The 19800-nt window shown below is 43.2% G+C and overlaps 1 protein-coding gene across 2 annotated transcripts in view; it reads right to left on the reverse strand.

The window, feature by feature from the left end:
• Positions 1-1609: 1609 nt before the first annotated feature.
• Positions 1610-19800, reverse strand: part of LOC125747266 (metabotropic glutamate receptor 4-like) — a 398550-nt gene continuing 380359 nt past the window's right edge. For both annotated transcript variants that reach the window (XM_049022267.1, XM_049022266.1), the window contains 2 exons: positions 4384-4630; positions 1610-1967 (listed from right to left, as the gene is read on the reverse strand). In XM_049022267.1, the coding sequence (XP_048878224.1) occupies positions 1918-1967; positions 4384-4630 (297 nt within the window). In that variant the 3' untranslated portion in view covers positions 1610-1917. The remainder of the gene's footprint in view (positions 1968-4383; positions 4631-19800) is intronic.

Here is a 19800-nt window from a genome sequence, read left to right on the forward strand (position 1 = left end):
ATCCCAGACAGTGTTGAAAGTAATAAAATAATGGAAAGTGGAACCACTTAAAAAAAAAGTAAAATATTTGTTTACACGACCACAAACAATCACACAATAGTTATTTCAAGAAAACGAAAAGAAAGGACGAGAAATTAATTCCACCTTATTTCCACCACAACATCTGCTGCTGTTTCTGCAGGGAGGACTAGCTGAGTGGTGACGATCCCCAGAGGTGATCTGTCAGTGTGGAGCTGCATCCGTCCGTCTTGAACCCCCGAGAGCCCTGGGAGTTTTTAATCAAGTCTCTACAGCCTTCTGTTGGACCCGTTTCTGCCTGTGATGGCAGCTCCACCTCAAATAGGATATCGCCACCTTAAATAGGATGTCGCTACCTTAAATAGGATGTTGTCACCTTAAATAGGATGTCGCCTCCCACCCCGGACACGACTGTCCATCACCACAGGACGCCAGTCCGGAAGCTCCGTAGTCAATATGTTATGAACATGCTTATTTTCTTCATTTTTTATCTCAGTGTAATCTTCAGTTTCTTCATATTTCATTGAATCCTTTAATTGATTTTGATCAATCAAAACAAAAAAAAAGTATCCACTTAATTAAAAAACTGCCCCAGGCTGTATTCTTCGAACATGTGTCTCATAATTAATTACAGCAGGGATGGCTGCGGACGGCCACCCACACCGGTGCCGCTGTAACGAGGGTTACGGCCTGTAACGATGCTGGAACGAGGCAGGATGGCTGGCAGGGTTAGTTTTTGGGTGTCCAGCGGTGTAGCCCGGGGCAACTGGCCTCGCTTGCACGACTGGCGATAGCGGCAAACAGCTAAACACGAAACACAGACGGACCACACGGAGTCCCCACCGGTCCGGCCCCACCGATGGCAGGCTTCAGCAAAGTGGTACCACTTGACGATGCTCATTCCGCAAGACGTAAACGAAACAGCACGGACGGCATGAGTTCAGACAGGCATGCTTGACCCCCAAAAATAGCAAATACTCAGACACTGTTGCAATGTATCTTCATACCATAATCTTGATTTATACATAAAACCGTAAATGATCTTACTTTTTTGATTTTTTTGGGTGTAAAGACAGCTTATAAAAATGACAAATGTTTCGCGTAACATTTTTGCAAGCTGCCGTTTTTTTTTGTCACAAAAAATAAACAGCTCCTTCTTTGTCTCTGTAGAAAAAGTAATATTAAACCTGAATGTTTTCTGCATATTCCGTATGAACTGAAAGAAAAAAATTGAAACTACTTTTTTCTTTATGTTAAAAACTGACCATGGCAAAAATAGCACAAAAACAAAACAAAAATAAATAGTCAAAGAAACATTCAATAATAACTGACTGAAGACTTTTTTTTCAGCCCTTCAGCATGAAATAAACGAACAAAATGTCAAACAGCAGAATTCAACACATAAGAACTGGAATGATAATTAAATCATTTTTTTCATTTAATAGCACAGATATTTTTTTTCCCAACAAATAATAGCTAGCTAACACATTGTGAAAATGAAAGGAAAGAGCAATGGAATATCAGAAAAGACAGTCCTACCAGTCTCACTGTCATTATACAGCGACGCCCCCGACCCACCCGCCCCCCCGAACTAACATGACAAGCAGCTACCTTTCAGTCACTGGGGTATCATTACCACATTTGTTTTTGGCCTGTCCAGAACATTCCCTGAATCTGTGTATGACATCTGCCTGACACACCTGCTCCCCTGAACATCCATTTCATGATTTGCTTATTTTTAATCGTTATTATCTTTTTTTTTTTTTTTCCGGCTCAGGTTATTCCCTCCCGACCCTTTGCCTGCCTCGCCACCTTCCCGGTGCAGCAGCATTTCACCGTGGATGTGTCCCGTCCCGCGCAGCGCCAAACCCAGGGGCATCGAGACAGGCTTCTCTTCTCCTATATCGCGTGGTTGCTGTAGTTGATGTATGTCTGCTTGCTGGCCAGGGCTGCACAGGAATGGAGGGAGGGAGAGAGAAAAACAGAGCGAAAGTGAACCGAAGGGACCTGCACAGGCAGGCGGGTGATGGTGGGGGGGGGGGAGGGGGGAGCAGGGCATCAGCTCCAGCCTCCAGAACCCTGACAGGTGGTATCTTCTGAGTGCGGGGTCTCAAAGGCGAAACTTACATTTTTCTGCTCTGTAGAGCACGAGGTAGAACATTGGCAGCAGCAAATGGGACACAAACATCATGTCACAGACAGCCTATTTTCCCTCCCCCCACTCGCACCTGCTGTATGATTTCACCGCTGGCTGGAGAATAAACGTTTTGTTGCATTTCATCCAGATCAATATGTAAATAGTGTTGGACAGGCAGTCGGTGCTGAATAGCCGGCACAGATGCAACTGCAATAAAAACCCGCTTATTACATGCGCTTGGTGTGCAAGTGTTTTCAGCATGGTGTTCATATGTGAAGCAAAAGGACTCAAACAGTAGATTTCACAGTGAAACAGTTCTGGACTTTACCACAGATAGAAATATTAGTGCATGTGTTTTTGGGGTTTATTTTGGTTACTATTCAGACCAAGCCAGTCTATCTTTATAAGTCGTTCACAAGGTACATAATTAGCATTCTGCATATTGGCAGGTTTTGCAGATATAAAAATGTTGCATCTTTTTTTACTATTGAAACTAGTCACGCAAATGTCTACTTGGAGGATTATGGTTTGTGGCCTGGATCCTCCTCATGGGACAGACACCTAGATAAAGGGGATGAGGCTACCTGGAGGTGCACTTAGCCTGTGTGTGCTTTAAAGCAGATGCAAAGTGAGCCTCACTGCCAAGATGAGGGGGCTGGGGGGACAAGACTGTGGGGCACATCAGTCAAACTCATTTGGCGACAATCACAACCACTTCGGTGCTGGGATGTTGCAATGCAGTTGGAATGCCTTAGCTGATTGGCCAGTGTACCATGTATGAATCTTGAGACTGGGCCGCAACTGCTGGGGGGGGCAGGTAAGCAGGCAAACATGGAATGAGCCACGGCGTAGCCCCAAATGGCGATGATAAATGCACCATATTTAAATATGTATGTGCTGCGGGCACAAAAAGCCGAAGGTCTGAAAAGAAGGTGCTGGAAATTCAGGCCTGTCTGTTCTGTTTCCCCGTGAGTGGAGCCCCACATATTGTTACATGCATACAGATTGTCAATAGGGGAGCGAATTATGGGCTGGGAATGGTGATCAGTCAAGACTGAATTCAGGACTGGACTGACACTGTCTTCCCCAGCCAAGGTGGCCCATGAAAGCTCGGGTTTCTGTACAGCCAGGCTATCGGAGGCACACAGCAAGAGCTGCTCATTTACGGCTTAAAAGGCTTTCCAAGACTGACAAAGAATCTCAGACATATCATGCCTACAGTAACCATGGACAAATTAATTTTTTTAATTAGAAAATCCATCAAGCAGCCAATACTGTTCTTTATATGTGTATCTGAAGCCACTGCCTGCACAAACTCACTGCTCCCCTAATGCTGCACTATTTCCAGTGGAACAGGGTTACCTGTGAGGTCAACAGATGACAAAACCTGATATACTCCTGATATACCTCACTGGTATATTCAGGGACAGGAGCAAACTGCTCAAAATCTCCAGCCACAATTTAAGGAGGAGAACCCAATAGAGTGGAAGTCTCCAAATCTAGGTATGTTAAATGTGTCCCTCTCTGATATAATTACCACTGACTCCCTCCCTCTGTTAGGGTGCTTCCTCATTTACATAAAGATGAGGGGAAAGGTAATGATAATAATGACAGATTACATTCGGTTTGGTTTTGACAGGCTCCTTCATTTTCAAATATGATTTTTCAGGAGACGTCTCAGACCGCATCGTGCGATACTGTTGTGAGTCAGTGTGGTGTGGCCATGTGGACAAGGCCATCGATTTCAATGGCTGCGCACCGCACGGCCGCCCGCAATCCTTCTTCTCTTTAAAGTTCATTGCAGGAAGCATTTTCCCATTAAATTAGAGATCACGACTCTTCTGCTGGCTCACAGTGGCGGACACCTGGAGGCGGGTGAGTGCTGAATCCGCTTAATCCATGCCACGCTGTGACTCACTCCCGTTGGAAACTGCGCTCAGCTGGGCTATGCCGTTGCTCATTCCATCTTTCTTGGTCCCTGGGTGTCATAGGTCGTTCACAAATATTAGTCTCTGTCCAAAACTTGGACGTAAGGGGTGAGATCTAATCACCTATGGGTGAATCATTTTTGAAAAAGCATCCAAATGATCAGAACATAGAAGATATTACTCTTAGGTATGCTAAAGAAACGATACGGTAGTCATCAGAGAACGATGGGGACACCAAGGTACAGCCTCTGTAACCCCCCCCCCCCCCCCCCAGGTACACTCAGACCCCCTGTTTCCCACCTTGAGTCTCCAGGCTCTCGCAGAGCTCTGACTTGGCCTCGCCGTTGGGCCGCAGACTCCCTCTTGGGTTGAACTTGTTGGACATGGTAGCGGCGGTGACCACGGCCTTGAGACTGCGAGCACGCTTGGGTACGTTCTGCTCAGGGTGGAAGAGCACTACGTAGACCTTTGGCATGTACAGCATGCCCAGCGAGACGGAGGCACTGAGGCTGACTGAGATGGTCAGCGTGGTCGTCTGGATGTACATCTGTCATAGCATGGGGATGGGGGGGGGGGGACGAGGGGAGAGCAAAAACAAGAAATTACAGCCGTGTTAACACAAGAACATTCTTCTTGGAAAAGAGATATTTTATTATCCACTGACCTATTGTCATATCCGGCTCGTACGATCCTTGTGTGTGACACGCCCCCTGATTATCCACGTGTGCTTCCCTGATCGTACCCAGCTGTGTCCGATTATTTTCAATCAGTCCTGTCTATTTGAGTCCATGTCTTACCAGAGTTCAGTGTCTGTCCTTGATGTTAGTCGGCGTCGGATGTTTTCTGTCCTGAGTCTCCCCATTAAATCCCCGTATACCCGGAATCCTGCCTGTTTGCCTGCTCTCCGCTCGCTCGCCCACCCGTTTGCCCAGCGACCCCATCGGAGCGTGACGCCTACTCCATAATGCTCTCCACAGGGGCCTCCTCAAAATTCTGGATCCCATCGTCAAATGTCACCTATGGCCCTCCTAGACCAATGACATATTCAAGGGTCTCTGACATGTGTGCGGGTACTCCCTGAATTTGCAGGGTATCCATGGTAACTCCCCTGACTCTCCATGAGACACATACACAGCTGAGAGCAAGCTTGGGGTCAGAATTGGGGGGTGTGTGGGGGCGGGGGGCGTTGTCACAGCACTGGGAAAGCCAGTGTGTAGCACCCCTACAGCATTCAGTAATTAAGGGCTTTCCGCAAGGGCCCAACGGTTTCATCACTCTGCTGGCTTTAGGATTCAAACCGGCGACCTTCCAGTTACAGACACAGAGTCCTATCCCATTGCCCCCGATCAATCCTTCCTTCAATACCAGTGTTGATGCTGGGCAGAAACAATCTGGACAGATGGCTCTTAGGGTATCAGAGTACCTTGTCTATGAAGTGCACCATGGAAAATCACAGAATCCATGCTGTGGCACCAGGCCTCCGAGAGGCGTGATTTCTTTGGCATTCCCACCCGGATTACATGTGCCGGCCAGGAAATGTTTATGGCTGCAATTAGTGCCGTAATGATGCCGTCTGGCGTCAACAAAGTTGCGCGTGATTGAGCCGGCAGCGATGATGCTTAGCGAGGATCTCACAGGGCAGGCAGGCGCTGCGATTCTCGGGCACTTGACCTGCCGTCTTGCTTGCCCTGTAGCCTGCAGGTGGATGTGGAGCTGGCTAACCCTTGGAGGACCCAGGTCACGTATCGGTCTTGGAATAGCTCTGCTATAAGCCGTTAAGCAAGTCTGGGCACCGGCGGCATCTGCTTTTGTGTCCTTAGCTGTTCTTTCCTGTTATTAATGGGCTGCTTAGCAGAACCCGGTTGGCACAAACTGGTGGAAAGGTTCTCCTGGGATGTGAACTTGGGATGTAGTTTTTATTTATTGCTCACCGGCTCAGTTGCTGTGCTACATACTGTCCTTTTTCTTTCCCATTACCTCACCCCCCCCCCCCTCCCCCAACACCATTATCAGCAGCCACACAGGAGGAGTCACGTTAATTATCGAGCTTAACAGGAACGGAGGGAGCGGATTAGCTTCTGGAAAGGCTCCGTGCTTGCATAAGACGCAGTGTGTAGGCTTTGTGGCCTCGACATTGCGCTAAGAGCTAAACACTGTCCGCTAAACGACAGCCTGTGACCCCACCCCCACCTCTGCCGCTGACTCGAGTCAGCGTAAGTTGACTCTGACAGGCTCAAACCAAAGTTCACCAAGTTTACCTGTTGACAGTGTAGAAATTCAGGGTGTTTGCACTGCACACTGCATTGCCTGACCGCATCGACCGTGCCATCTGCTGTTTTAATTGGAAGTCGTGTTCAATACAATCAACTTTACCACTACATCCCCCTGCCATTATCTTGACGACAGGAGGTTACCGGGCTTGGACTCCAAATGAGATTGCGACTTTTTCTGTGCCGAGAAGCCACCTTCAAGATGCCGACCAGCTGCACAATTCTGCTCAATTCACTTGTTTCAGACGTTGAGATGTGCTCCATCTCATCATTTCATTTCTTTGGTTACCCCCAGTGTTGCATTTGACCCATACAGTCATTTATTTTACTCAACAATTACTCCTGAATCTCTAGCCAACTGGTGAATATTACAGTTTGTGCAAACAGGGCACCCCTGATGATTTTACTGCATAGGCAATAATAAAACTTGGCGTAACCCCAGTACCAGTAGACTGTTTCATTAACACTTTGCCTACTTCCTCTGTATGTATATAATGCCATTGGTTTGCTTTGCTCTGGTGATGTTTAGCAGTAGAGCTCAGCCAATGAAGGCGCAGCCTCACTACAGAAGGGATGGGGATCCTGGTTTGAGATGATGGGGGGGTGGTGGCATCTGAGATCCTTTCTGAGATAAACCAACTGTGCCTGTATGGCCTGGCATCACGGGACACCTTTGTTGTCACCGTGGCAAGGCAGCATGAAATGACCCCATATGTTTCCGCCATGGCACGGGTTGACCCTGATCCCGGACCAGACTGTGACATGGAAGGGCCATCAGGATCAAGGTCACCATTAGTTTCACCTGATCCTGACGTTCATGAGTGCTATCTGTTTCTGCATGGGCACCCTCAGAAGCTCAGGTACAATGGGTGGTCTTGGTGAGCTGCTGACAATATTGTATATCCTTCTAAGAGCCTGCATTATGAAGTGAGATTTGTTGGTTAGCTAGATAACTTGTAGGATTTAAGGTACCCCATCTTAAATGGACTCTTCATTCATTTACATTTAGCCAAGACTACCTTAAATCCAGCAACGTAACCTGCTAACCAGATTTGTGATATAGGGCCCAGGTCTTTGCGGTCAGCTAGACTCGTCTATCACTCATTGCTTCATTGGTAGTTAAGTTAAGCATTTAGTTTAAGGATTATTATTACTATTGATTTGTGTCTTATCTGTTGATTTCATTTATTATCTTGTTGAATTAATGTGTTGCATCTTACTCACACACGTGTCTTCTTATTCTGTTAGAGTTTGTCTCAGTGGCAGATTGTTAGTCTAGTACCACCTTCGAGATAATTTTCAACTAACTTAATTTACACAAACACTTACCTAAGTAATGTTTTACCTTCCCATACCATTCAAGACATAGCAAATGGCAAAAAGTCTGTGTGCTATGAATACCCTTGTGTGTGTGTGTGTGTGTGTGTGTGTGGGGGGGGGGGGGGGGGGGGGGTCATGTATATATATATTGTGAGGACCAAATATTCTCACGATGTGATAACATTCTGTTATTTTGACATTTTTTGAATAAGTATGTGAATTCTATCACACAACTAATAATGCCACAAGTATTTCTTTGGTTACTCATGGTTAAGGTTAGGGCTGGGTAGGGGTTAATTAAGGTTGCCAGAGTTGGGATTAGGGTTTTTCCCATAGAAATGAATGAAGAGTTCCCATAAATATATGAATAGAAACATGAGTGTTTGTGTCCATGTGCGTGCGTGTGTGTGTGTGTATGTTTGGAATCTCATGACTCTGCTGCTCGAGAGCATAGACCAACAAGGCCACATCTCTGGAGACTCAGGTAGGGACACGTCGCTCCCCTGACCTGCCCACTGAATCACTGAAGGGCGAATTTACTCCCCAGCCCAAAAGCATGGGCAGTCCTTCTCCACAGGGGATAGCAGCACCCAGATAATGACTCAGCACTGCAAACTTACTCAGTGCTCATGCGGAATGCTTCACACCCCTCAGTCTGCTGGCTTTTTCTGGGATCTGTGGCCACGTCATTGGTTTTGCGTGTGGCTTAACTGGGGGTTTTTATCTGGTTTTATTTTTATTTATTCTTCTTGAGCTGATTCCTCTTTGAAACTACCTTGCATCTTCCCACCAATGAATGATCTAGGCATTGACAATCCTAATTGAACTACCAGCAACTACACTTAACTGTAATGTCGGTGATCTTTTTGTTATATTCGTCTATATTATATTATATTTTTTCTGCTTCCCGTATCATTCCTGCTCACAGGCTAACAAAAAGCAATATACTTCTGAATCATCCATAGTCATGTCTAAGTATGTGACAGAAACACACTGAATATTCTGCATATTGTCATCTATTATTTAGCTTGCCTTTTTCTTGTAAACATCGACGTATTGTACACTGGGGTGGAACTTAAGATTTTTTGCTATAAATGTAGCCCGTCGTTTTATTACTAGCCAGCGGGTTCAGTTTTTTGTGCTTGCCCTTTGTCTAAATTATTAACCAGCCCTGGGTGTGCAGCTGGAAACATAACCAATTTTTGCAAAAGCTACGCTCCAAATTTAGTAATGATAGCCAAAAGATTCCCAAGTCATTAAGCCTTTTCCTGTCATTTAGCATTTTTCATACTTGCATAATCTTCAACTACAATTGACGTGGAAAACAAAATATTCATTCTACTAAGTAAATGACTATTCAAACTGACAAAAATGGAGAACCGATTTATTACAGTATGTCTCACAAATCCATCAACTAAACATAAATAAATATTTTAACAAAACCCTCTACACGATTTAATGAGACACCAGAGGGGAGGGAGTACTTGACTCACAGCTATTACCGTAAGGATGCTTAGGTGATGCAGGTTTGTGTATTGATCAGATTCAATTGTCCCCAACATTAATACATCAGTGACTCACCCCCCCCGTAACGCATAAACAAACACTAAACACCAAATCCATTTTGCCATTTGTCTGCTATCCTTTCTACAGTTTTTGAATCACCGGTCCAATTTTACTTTTATTTTTCTGTCTGCCAAAGCAGCTTTACCCTCCATACTTACAGTTCGTATTTTGTTGATCCCTTCACTGGCCCCCGACAGAAAGCCCCAAAAAAGCCATCTTTCGCTGCCTCATCCCTGTGCTCTTGGGTTTCTTTCTCACACACTTTCACTATCAAACACACTGCAGTACGTCACTCTCCTGGTCACCCCATGTTGCATTATTAAGGAGCGCACCCGAATTCCATGGCGTTTCCAAAGTCACACGCCAAGAGAATGAAACTGCTTACAGAAAATATGACCCAGGCAATGCTAGTGCAAAATTTCACGTATACTGTACTGTTTTAAATGAGTCAAATTATGAATCATTCCATTTACCCCATGACTATTTTGCAACTAAAATCTTTAGACCATTAATTTTATCCAGTGGTGTATATTTATGAACTTAAAATCATAATTTTCAAAGGGCAAAAAAAGAAAACCAAAAACCCAAAAACACTGTCAAAAAGCAGGTACTGGGGTTAGAACCGCACTCAGTGTCAGGAAAGAGAACCATGTCAAAGACTGTAGTGAGTGAAACTGACTGCAGAGACATGTCTAGACCTGCCTCAGAAAAGATATAAATATACAATGACCTTGGGATTGTGCCATAACCACAGGTTATTAGTTTTATGCACTGATTGCTTTTGCTATTTAATTTACCCTAATATATGAAACATTTTTGGTTCAGCACGAGGAGACAGGAGACAACAGACAAGGTGCAAGGTGACACAAAAAACACACTTAAAAACGTACTAACTCAATTACCCTCCTGGACTGGATTACCAATTGCAAATTTGGGGCATTTTTAGAGAATGCCCTGTAGCATTACTTGTTGGCTGACTTGTAGCATTACCATTCTGGGGCATTTTTAGAGAATGCCCTGTAGCATTACTTGTTGGCTGACTTGTAGCATTACCATTCTAGGGCATTTTTAGAGAATGCTTTTCTGGAGAAATTCTGTGACAAAAGTGTCCATTCAGAGAGAGCATAATAAGGGTTTTTTATGTCTCAAAAAATTCTCAGAGACAAAAATACAGTCAACCAGACGGACAAGCACTATTAAGGGGCTTGATGTTAATTGTGTTACTAAAATACTTTTCCGCTTGTGAAGCAGTGAAGACCACCCTACCATTTACCTGCCATTTCCAATAATTTACAAACAATTCTCATGTAACATTTCTGTCTGTGATGATTCTGGTACTAAAAACTGTATTTAAGGATTTGTCAGAACTTTCTAAAGTGAGTGTTTGGTGTAGTAGTAACCTCTCTTGCCCAGCAAGGTATTTTCTTTCATCTTATCATAATTAAATCTCAAACGCAACCGAATGACTGAGGCTTTCATAAGTACGGGTTAAGAGGAATACAAACGTCTCACTCCAAATATCAAGCACTGAAAATATGGTCAATGTAACTGCCCTAGAAGCCTTAACCTTCTAGAGATTAATTATTTAGTATCCATCATGCAAAGTACTTATATCGGTTCATTTTAACCACTAAGGATTCTATATGACAGATTTGATTTCCCGACAAACGATTCACTTTGGAAGTATGTATAATATTAGCATCATGTTAGCTTTGCTTTGGAATGGTCAACTGCAACAGTAGTGAGGATTTCATCTTCTGCAAGACAATGTATAAGGATTTCGGTGTTGTGTTTTGGGAGATCTCCTGCACACCAGCAGGGGGCGATCAGCATCAAGCACACTGTTGGTAACTTGTGTTTTTTTTTTTCTTCATAGTCGGCCACAAGAAGTGGCAAACATGAAACGGACAACAACCACATTGGTCCAACCATGGGGCAGGACTGCCTTGCAGCCTGCACTGGGGAGAAGAACAGGTTAAGAAGGAAAGGGCAAGCCGGCTGTTCAGGCTCTGGGAATAAGTTCACCCTGAAGGTACCGCCTCCTCCTGACAGACTCCGCCCCCAATGTCATACTACTGCCTATATGTCAGAAAAGGTGCTTCTCTACCTCAAACAAGTCCCTGACTCTCTTATCCATTTGTAACCTCATGTTTAACATACTGCTTTTTTGTTATTGTACTACATTCTGCAAAACATAACAGCCAACTATCCTCCAGCTCTCCCAGCCAGTGTTGCCTGGAGCTTATCCCAGGGAGCCCAAAGATCAAAGTAAAGGAACGCCCTGGGCTGGATGCCAGCTCACTGCAGGGCACACGCATCCACATTATATGCTATGGATGCTGATTAACCCAACTGCATGTTTTTAACTACAGCAAGAAACTGGCATATTCCAAGACAGCCCACATGACCGAGTGAGAACATGCAGACCGCACACACAGAGAGTGGAGGCGTGAAGCAGCAGCGCACTGTCACGTTTGTTAAAGGCAGCACTGCATTTCCACTGTACAGTACTGATCTAAGGAGAAATGACATTGAAACTGAACTGAATAAAACAGATAAAAAAAATATTTGCACATGTGCATACAAAGAATGTAACTGAAAAAGTCTAAACAAATATGTAATTTTAATATTTATATAAAACTGCCCAATATAAATTAATTTTGTAATCATTATGGCATGTTAGCTGTCATATTAACCCTGTGCCTTATTAATCACAGCGTCTGTGCAACTTTATACAATGAATAAAGCTCCTGAGGCCAGACATTCAGGTAAAGGGCCTTGGAAAGGTAGGATCTTTCTTTGCATTTGTCTACTGTGGTGAAGAAAGTGAAATAACTTGTCGGTTGACGTTTTTTCAGGATTGACGGCATTGATCTCTACATTTGACTTGTGTTATAAGGACCCAGACGGGATTATCTGATGAATTGGTAGTCACAGTAAAAGGTGATTCAGGTCAAAACAAAAGTCAGAGCTCTTTTGGACAATCTCCAAGCTTAAGTAAAGCTACAAGGTTAGCGCAACTGGCATTTAAATAAGGTTCAGGCAGGCTTCTGAGCCAGAGCCTATTTCAGGACGCATTTTGTTTTGCTTTCAAAAAGCGCCATTCACAGGAAAGTACTTGAGATGTGCTTTGCCAGGGTTTACATGTGGGATGAGAAGATGCAGGTTGCAGACCTTGAGCTGCCTGACTGCACGACTCAAAGTGCAATCCATGTAATTTAGCTTTCTGCTAGATCCAACATTAATCCAAAGCCATCAAAGAGCTGGACCGTAGCTTGAGAGCTGGTATTTAGGTACCATGGTCCTGTGTCTACAGAACAGAAGATAACGTTATCAAGAAGCACATGACCAAGTACATCCAAGTATAACATACTTCAAAAATCAAAACGCCATTCTGCTGATTACTGCCCAAAAACACACATCCTGGTTTTATGCTGAGTTCGCTTTTTTGCTAAAGTTGTTGCCAAAAAGATGTTTTTGTATGTTGTCCCTGAAAGCTGGAAAAGGAAATCCCAGTCCCCTAACTGTCATGATATTCCCAGCCTTACCCCCATGTGAGGTGATTTAGTTGCCTGGCCAGGAGCGATTCTTAAAACTTTGTCTTTGAGCTGCAATACCACAGACAAAAGCAAGAATTCAATCACTGTTCCTCCAAGAACCTCCAATAAGACATTTTTTATGTTTTTGTGACCACAAAGCGACCCATTCCAAGGATTCAAAAGACGGAATATCAGCTCCCTTGTGACCATATGTCTCACGACAAATGGCAGGCGGTACCTCTTCAGCGAAGCTGTGATACGTTTACCTAGCTTGTCAAAATCCGTTTGCGAATACCAATATTCCAATCAACGCAAGATTTCAGAGTCGATAGAAAATTCCAGTCCTTCGGCCCCGAGGGGCAAACGCAATATCGCTGTTTACCGCTTGCAGTCTGTCAACGGAGAACAAATCCCATTGCAGGACAGAAGTGTACATTAGCGGTATGCAGCATGTAATCTTTTCACGTGTCCAGTGGGTCCTGAAGAGAACTATATGGCGTGATTGAATTCCCTCTCTTACAAAACCTAAACCCATTTTTAGTGTAAATAAGTAAACAAAGACTGCCCAAAACACTACACAAGGAACCACAGCTACAGCTGCGTGTGTGTCTGGCTGGATTATATCATCACATGGTTTCTCTTCTCTTGTCTTCTCTTCTGAGAAAGCTGCTCCAGTACTTCCTGCTACCCTGTTAACGTCTGTCTATATCATGCCTTTATGGAGGGTCCTATCTTTCAGCACCCGGCAAACTTTCAACCAGACTCCTACGGTCAAGGTGCTTAGGGTCTCTGTCTGCCTTTCGAGGCTTTTTCTAAAACTCAGTGGTAGCTCTGATGGTCTTCAGATCATTTGAATAAGGTACTTTATGGATCTGAAATTAAAACTTGACGTTGCCATCAGACCTTGAGCTTAAACCCAACCTGGCCCAAACAGTACGAGCAAATCTAAAATCAGAACTGAGCCGGAGCTTGTGGAAAAATTAATCATATGTATGACATATAGACAGGCATCAGGTCTCAGTATGTATTTTTTGCCAAGACATGAATGAATGAATGACATGAATAGGCTGTTCTGCTGGGAGCTGCCTAGTTAAGATCATAAGAATATAAGAAATTTACAAACAAGAGGAGGCCATTCAGCTCATCAAGCTTGTTTGGGGAGAAGTCATCTAATAGCTCAAAGTTGTTAAAATCTTATCTAGCTTTTATTTAAAGGTACACAGGGTTTTAGCTTACACTACACTAACAGGAAGACTATTCCATACTCTAACTATTGTACATGCTGTGTAAAGAAGTGTTTTCTCAAATCCAGTTAGTGCCACAATTTCTTGTATGTGAACTAATATTGAAGTAACTATTTGACCTGTTAGAATCTTATATACCTGGATCATGTCCCTCCTTAGTCTCCTTTGCTCAAGGCTGAACAGATTAAGCTCAGCTAACCTCTCTTCTTAGACATCCTCTAAGAGCAGGAATCATACTTTTAGCCCTACGTTGAACCATTTCAAAGGCAGCAATGTGCTTTTTGGTAAGGTGACCAAACAAGTATACAATGTTCTAGGAGGGGTCTTACCAAGGAATTGTTTAATCTTAACATCACCTCCATTGACTTAAACTCCACACACCTAGAGATGTAACCCAACATCCTACTGGCTTTTTTAATTGCTTCTCCAAAATGGTGAGAGTAGAAAATGCATACACACCCAGGTCTTTCTCATAATCAGTTACCTTTATTACAGGAGGACCCATAAAAATTGGTACTTTATATTTCTGCTTCCTGCATGGAATATCTTACATTTGCCTACATTAAATTTCATCTGCCAGTTATCAGCCCAGTCACTAATTAAATCAAGATTCTGCTATAGCCTCTGTGCCACTAATTCAGTATCTGCTATACCACCCACCTTGGTGTTGTCTGTAAATTTAACCAATTTACTGTATATACTGGTGTCAGTATCATTTTTGTAAATTAAGAATAATAATGGTCCTAAAATTGAACTCTGCAGTACCCCACTATGAACGTAGGCCCACTGTGACATTGTGCCTCTAATAACTACTCGCTTCCTGTCTGTTAACCAGTTTTCGATCCAAGCTGCTACAGTTCCTATAATCCCTGCAGCGTTGCGCTTAAGAAAGAGCCATTTGTGGGGGACAACATCAAAGGGCTTCTGTAAATCTAAGTAGATCACATCATAGGACATTTTGTGATCAATTTATCTTGTAGCTTCCTCTAAGAACTCAAGTAGATTAGTTAAACAGGATCTACCTCTCCTAAATCAGTGTTGGCTATCTCTTAGAATTTTATCTGAATCCAGGTAATCTATCTCTCTTGGATTATAACTTCCATTACTTTTCCAGTTATGCAACTTAAACTAATTGGCATATAGTTTGGTGGATTAATTCTATCCCCTTTGTTGAATATGGGCATTAAATTAGCATCACATCAGCAGATGAGGATTTCTGAAATAGTAAAGTTAGAGGCCAGCAATTAATATCCCTCATCTCTTTTAAAACTATAGTTAAGATGCCATCAGAGCCCTACAATTCATTTATCTTGAGTTTAGCTAGGCTTTTCAAAGATGAAGCTGGATGAGGAATAAGAGTCGATATTTTACTTATATCCTCTAAAGTGAATACCTGTGTAAAACAGTCATTAATGTTTAACAGTAATATGATATTATCCTTAGCTTCAAATGTAACAGCAATTGAAGATACAAATGCAAGCACCCCGGCAATATCGTCTACACAGTAACATGATCGGTGTGTGGAGTTTGGTAGAAGAAAATAGTTGCTAGATTAAACTGATCACTTCAAAGTCAATAGTTGAATCCCCATGTGCCCTTTAACCGTCACCCAATCGTTTGCCGCCAAATACATTAAACAAAGACGGCGGCCGTTAAAAGTATTATTTTGCAGAATGAGCAGCATTTTGCACAGTGGGCCTGCAGGAAAATAACACATTTGCATTCACAATCAGTTATTTGGGAATAAAAGTAGATGCAGAGGTTAAGTTATAAAATGAACATGAGAATCCATGCAAATGTCAAGATTGAAGACAATAGAAAATGGCATTAAATTAAGTGCAAAATTCTAGGAAATCTACCGATTATTAGATGAGTAAGCCTGTTATTTGAGAGAACATTAAACCAAAGAACAGAAGCTCTGTAAATCTAACATAAATGCAAAAAACTGTTCATTTTTATATAAAAGTGGCATTTAAAATTTTAATTCCATGAACCATTTACATGCAGAAAAAAAAGCAGCTACTGAAACGACTGTTAACATTCGTAATTAATATCAAATATTTTATTGACCCAAGACAGAAATGCACAAGGTAAAAAGAGTTTAGGTCAAAAAAGAGGTATTTAAAGATGTGATGGCTCTGGTAAATAGGAACATATATATGCCAGTGTGAAGAGTTGTATATGCCAGTGTTATATATGCCAGTGTGAAGAGTTGTATATGCCAGTGTTATATATGTCAGTGTGAAGATCCAAGCAGTTATTGCTATTTCATGTGGTTGTATTGGGAGGTTCTGAACTAGAATGCAGCTATATGAACTCCAGTGGGGGACATCCAGTGGACAGTCACACATCATCATATTTTAAGTACATCGACCATTTACACAATGCCCGGAATTTGGGCCAAATTGTTTATTTATCCATATTTACATTGTTAGAAATCACGTATACTATATTGCCAAAAGTATTTGGACACCTACCTTTACACACACATCCCATTCTTAATGCATAGGTTTTAATATGGAGTTGGCCCACCCTATAACAGCTTCAACTCTTCTGGGAAGGCTGTCCACAAGGTTTAGGAGTGTGTTAATGCGATTTAAAAAAAATATTCTTCCACAAAAACATTTGTGAGGTCAGGCACTGATGTTGGACAAGAAGACCTGACTGGCAGTCTCTACTCTAAAGGTGTTCCATCGGGATGAGGTCAGGGCTCTGTTCCAGTCAAGTTCCTCCACACCAGACTCGCTTATCCATGTCCTTATGGACCTTGCTTTGTGCACTGGTGTGCAGTCATGTTGGAACAGGAAGGAGCCATCCCCAAACTGTTCCCACTAAGTTGGGGCCGTGAAATTGTCCAAAATGGCTTGGAATGCTGCAACATTAAGAATTCCTTTCACTGGAACTAAGGGGCCGAGCCCAACCCCTGAAAAACATCCCGACACTATAATCCTCCCCTCCACTAAACTTTACACTTGGCACAATGCAGTCAGGCAGGTACCGTTCTCCAGGCAACTGCCAAACCCAAAGTCATCCACTGGATTGCCAGATAGAGAAGCGTGATTCGTCACTCCAGAGAACTCGTCTCCACTGCTCTAGAGTGCAGCGGCAGCGTGCTGTACACCACACATCGCACTTCGTGATGTAAGGTTTGAATGCAGCTGCTCAGCCAAGGAAACTCATTCCATGAAGTTATCTACGTACTATTCATGAGCTAATCTGAAGGCCGCACAAAGTTTGGAGGTCTGTAGCTATTGACTCTGCAGACTTCTGCACACTGTGCACCTCAGCATGCGTTGTCCCCACTATGTGATTTTACGTGACCTACCACTTTGTGGCTGAGTTGCTGATGTTCTCAGTTGCCTCCACTTTGTTGTATTGCTACTAACAGTTGACCGTGGAATATTTAGTAGCGAGGAAATTTCACGAATGGACTTATTGCACAGGTGGCGTTTGAATTCAACGATCTCCTAAGAGTTGCTCATTCTTTCACAAATGTTTGTAGAAGCATTCTGCATGTCTAGGTGCTTGATTTTATGCACCTGTGACTATGGAAGTGATTGGAACACCTGAATTCAATGATTTGGAGGAGTGTCCCAATACTTTTGCCAATATACAGTAGTGTATCTCTAATTATGCCCATGACCTATGTACCAATTTACTATAAATTCCACAGGCATTGTGAAGTCGTACCCTGTCTTGTTAGTTTTCCTTTTTTTATTTTCAAAAGTAAAGAATTCTGCATTTAGATTTTTTAGGAAGTGCTAATTAACCAAATTCTTGTGTTAACTCTAAGGAGAAAGGCAATTCTTATCTCAATCCTTCAATAGACTATGGGTTGCAAGCCTCAAATTAAATACTAACTGCAAGAAAGAAGAGAATGTCAGAGAAGACAATAGCGTAGCTCAAAGTGTGTTTTTTTTTTATATTGTGTCAAGAACACAAAGTCTTGGGGGTTTAGTTATGTGTGAAAAGCTGATGTAAAGCCACGTTATAATTTACTACAATCCCTGCCCAACCATAAAAGACGGGCAGTTGTGTAAACAGCTATTGTTTCCAAGGCCCCTGCTGGCTCTGTCGGCTCTGTGCCAACATTATGCAAAGAGAAGGTTTTCACACCCACGAGTGCCCATGCACACACGAATACACACACACACACACACACACACACGCACACACACACACACACAGAGGTTTGTAATTATATCTTTGTGGGGACTCTCCATTAATTTCTATGGGGAAAACTCTAATCAGAACATGACAATCTCAGCCCTTACAAAGCCCTAACCCTAACCAAAAGTAACCAAACAATTTTTTTTTTATTGCATTCACACATCTTTGTGGGGATCTGAAAATGGTCCTCACAACGTCAAAATAACAGGTTTTTTTTATCACATTGTGGGGGATATTTGGTCCACACATGGTCCCATAATCCACACACACACATGCAAGAGTGCCACGTCTTTACAGTTCAACCTCCACCCCTCAAATCATGCCACCCACTGACTTGCCTGCCTAGATCATCTCCCCACAGCGTGGTCTCTTCCTGGTCGTCTCGTATCAAAGACCCAATTAACATCACACCGTCACAGCTCGTCCTCTCAGGGGACCTGCGGCACTCGCCAGTCCTCCATTAGGAGGTGTAATTCCTCATTCATCCACACAGGGGTCACACACCAATTGACTACGTTCAGGAGAAGAATGGAGAGCGAGTGTGCCGTGAGCAAGTTGAAAGTCAGCTATGAAGTCACAGCTCAGTTATGCAAAATGTAAAAAGCTTACATTAAGAAGAAAATTCCTGGCGTACATTATGAGTCCAATTCCCACTGTAATTTCTCCAAAGTGTCAAACTCTAAAGAGCCGGTACAGAAACAGCTTTAAACTATAGGACTTACAGCCATTGTGCTGCTCACAGTCCAAATAATGGGAGGAGGTTGAACTCTGATAATCCCTCTGAGCCCCAAGCACCGCTGTCTATTGGTCCCATAATAACCTGCAACTTTCATTTTAGAGAAACAAATAAATAATAATAATCAAAATAACACCAATCATCTTCTCTTTAGAACTGCTTATCCTGGCCATAGGTGCAGGGAACAGCAATAATAATAATCATCATCAATCCATCCATCTTCTGTAGCTCCTTGTGCTATTGAGGGTCACAGGGAGTCCAGAGCCTATCTTGGAAGCTACAGACACAAGGCAGGGAACAACCCAGGATGGGGTGCCAACCCATCGCATGGCACACTCACTCACCATTCACTCACATACATACACCTCCGGACAAATAGGTTACTCTGTTTAACCTCAGCCTGTACTTAGACTGTGGTGGAAAACCGGAATACCTGCAGGAAACTCCATGATGGCACGAGAAGAGCATGCAAATTCCACACACATGGAAGCCTGGGGGAGATTTGAATGCTGCTCCCAGAGGTGTGAGGCGACAGTGCTAACCATGGTACCACCACGCGGCTTCAATAAAAGTCACTCCGCTATTCACAGCAACGATCTAATTCAGCCATACATTTTTCTGACTCAACCACTACCCCACCATCCTCGGCTATTCAATACCCCATTAACCCTGTGATGGGCCGGCCCCCCCATCCTGGGTTGTTCCCTGCCTCGTACCCATAGCTTCCGGGATAGGCGGACTCCTCGCGACCTGGAAGGATAAGCGGTTTGGAAAATGGATGGATGAATACCCCATTAAGTTTTTTGTAACAAATCAAGTTAATTAATTAATTGAGCAGGTGGAGACAAATTAACAAAGTCATAGAATGGCTG

Source organism: Brienomyrus brachyistius, chromosome 8, assembly GCF_023856365.1.
Source record: "Brienomyrus brachyistius isolate T26 chromosome 8, BBRACH_0.4, whole genome shotgun sequence".
In the NCBI taxonomy this organism is placed as follows: domain Eukaryota; kingdom Metazoa; phylum Chordata; class Actinopteri; order Osteoglossiformes; family Mormyridae; genus Brienomyrus; species Brienomyrus brachyistius.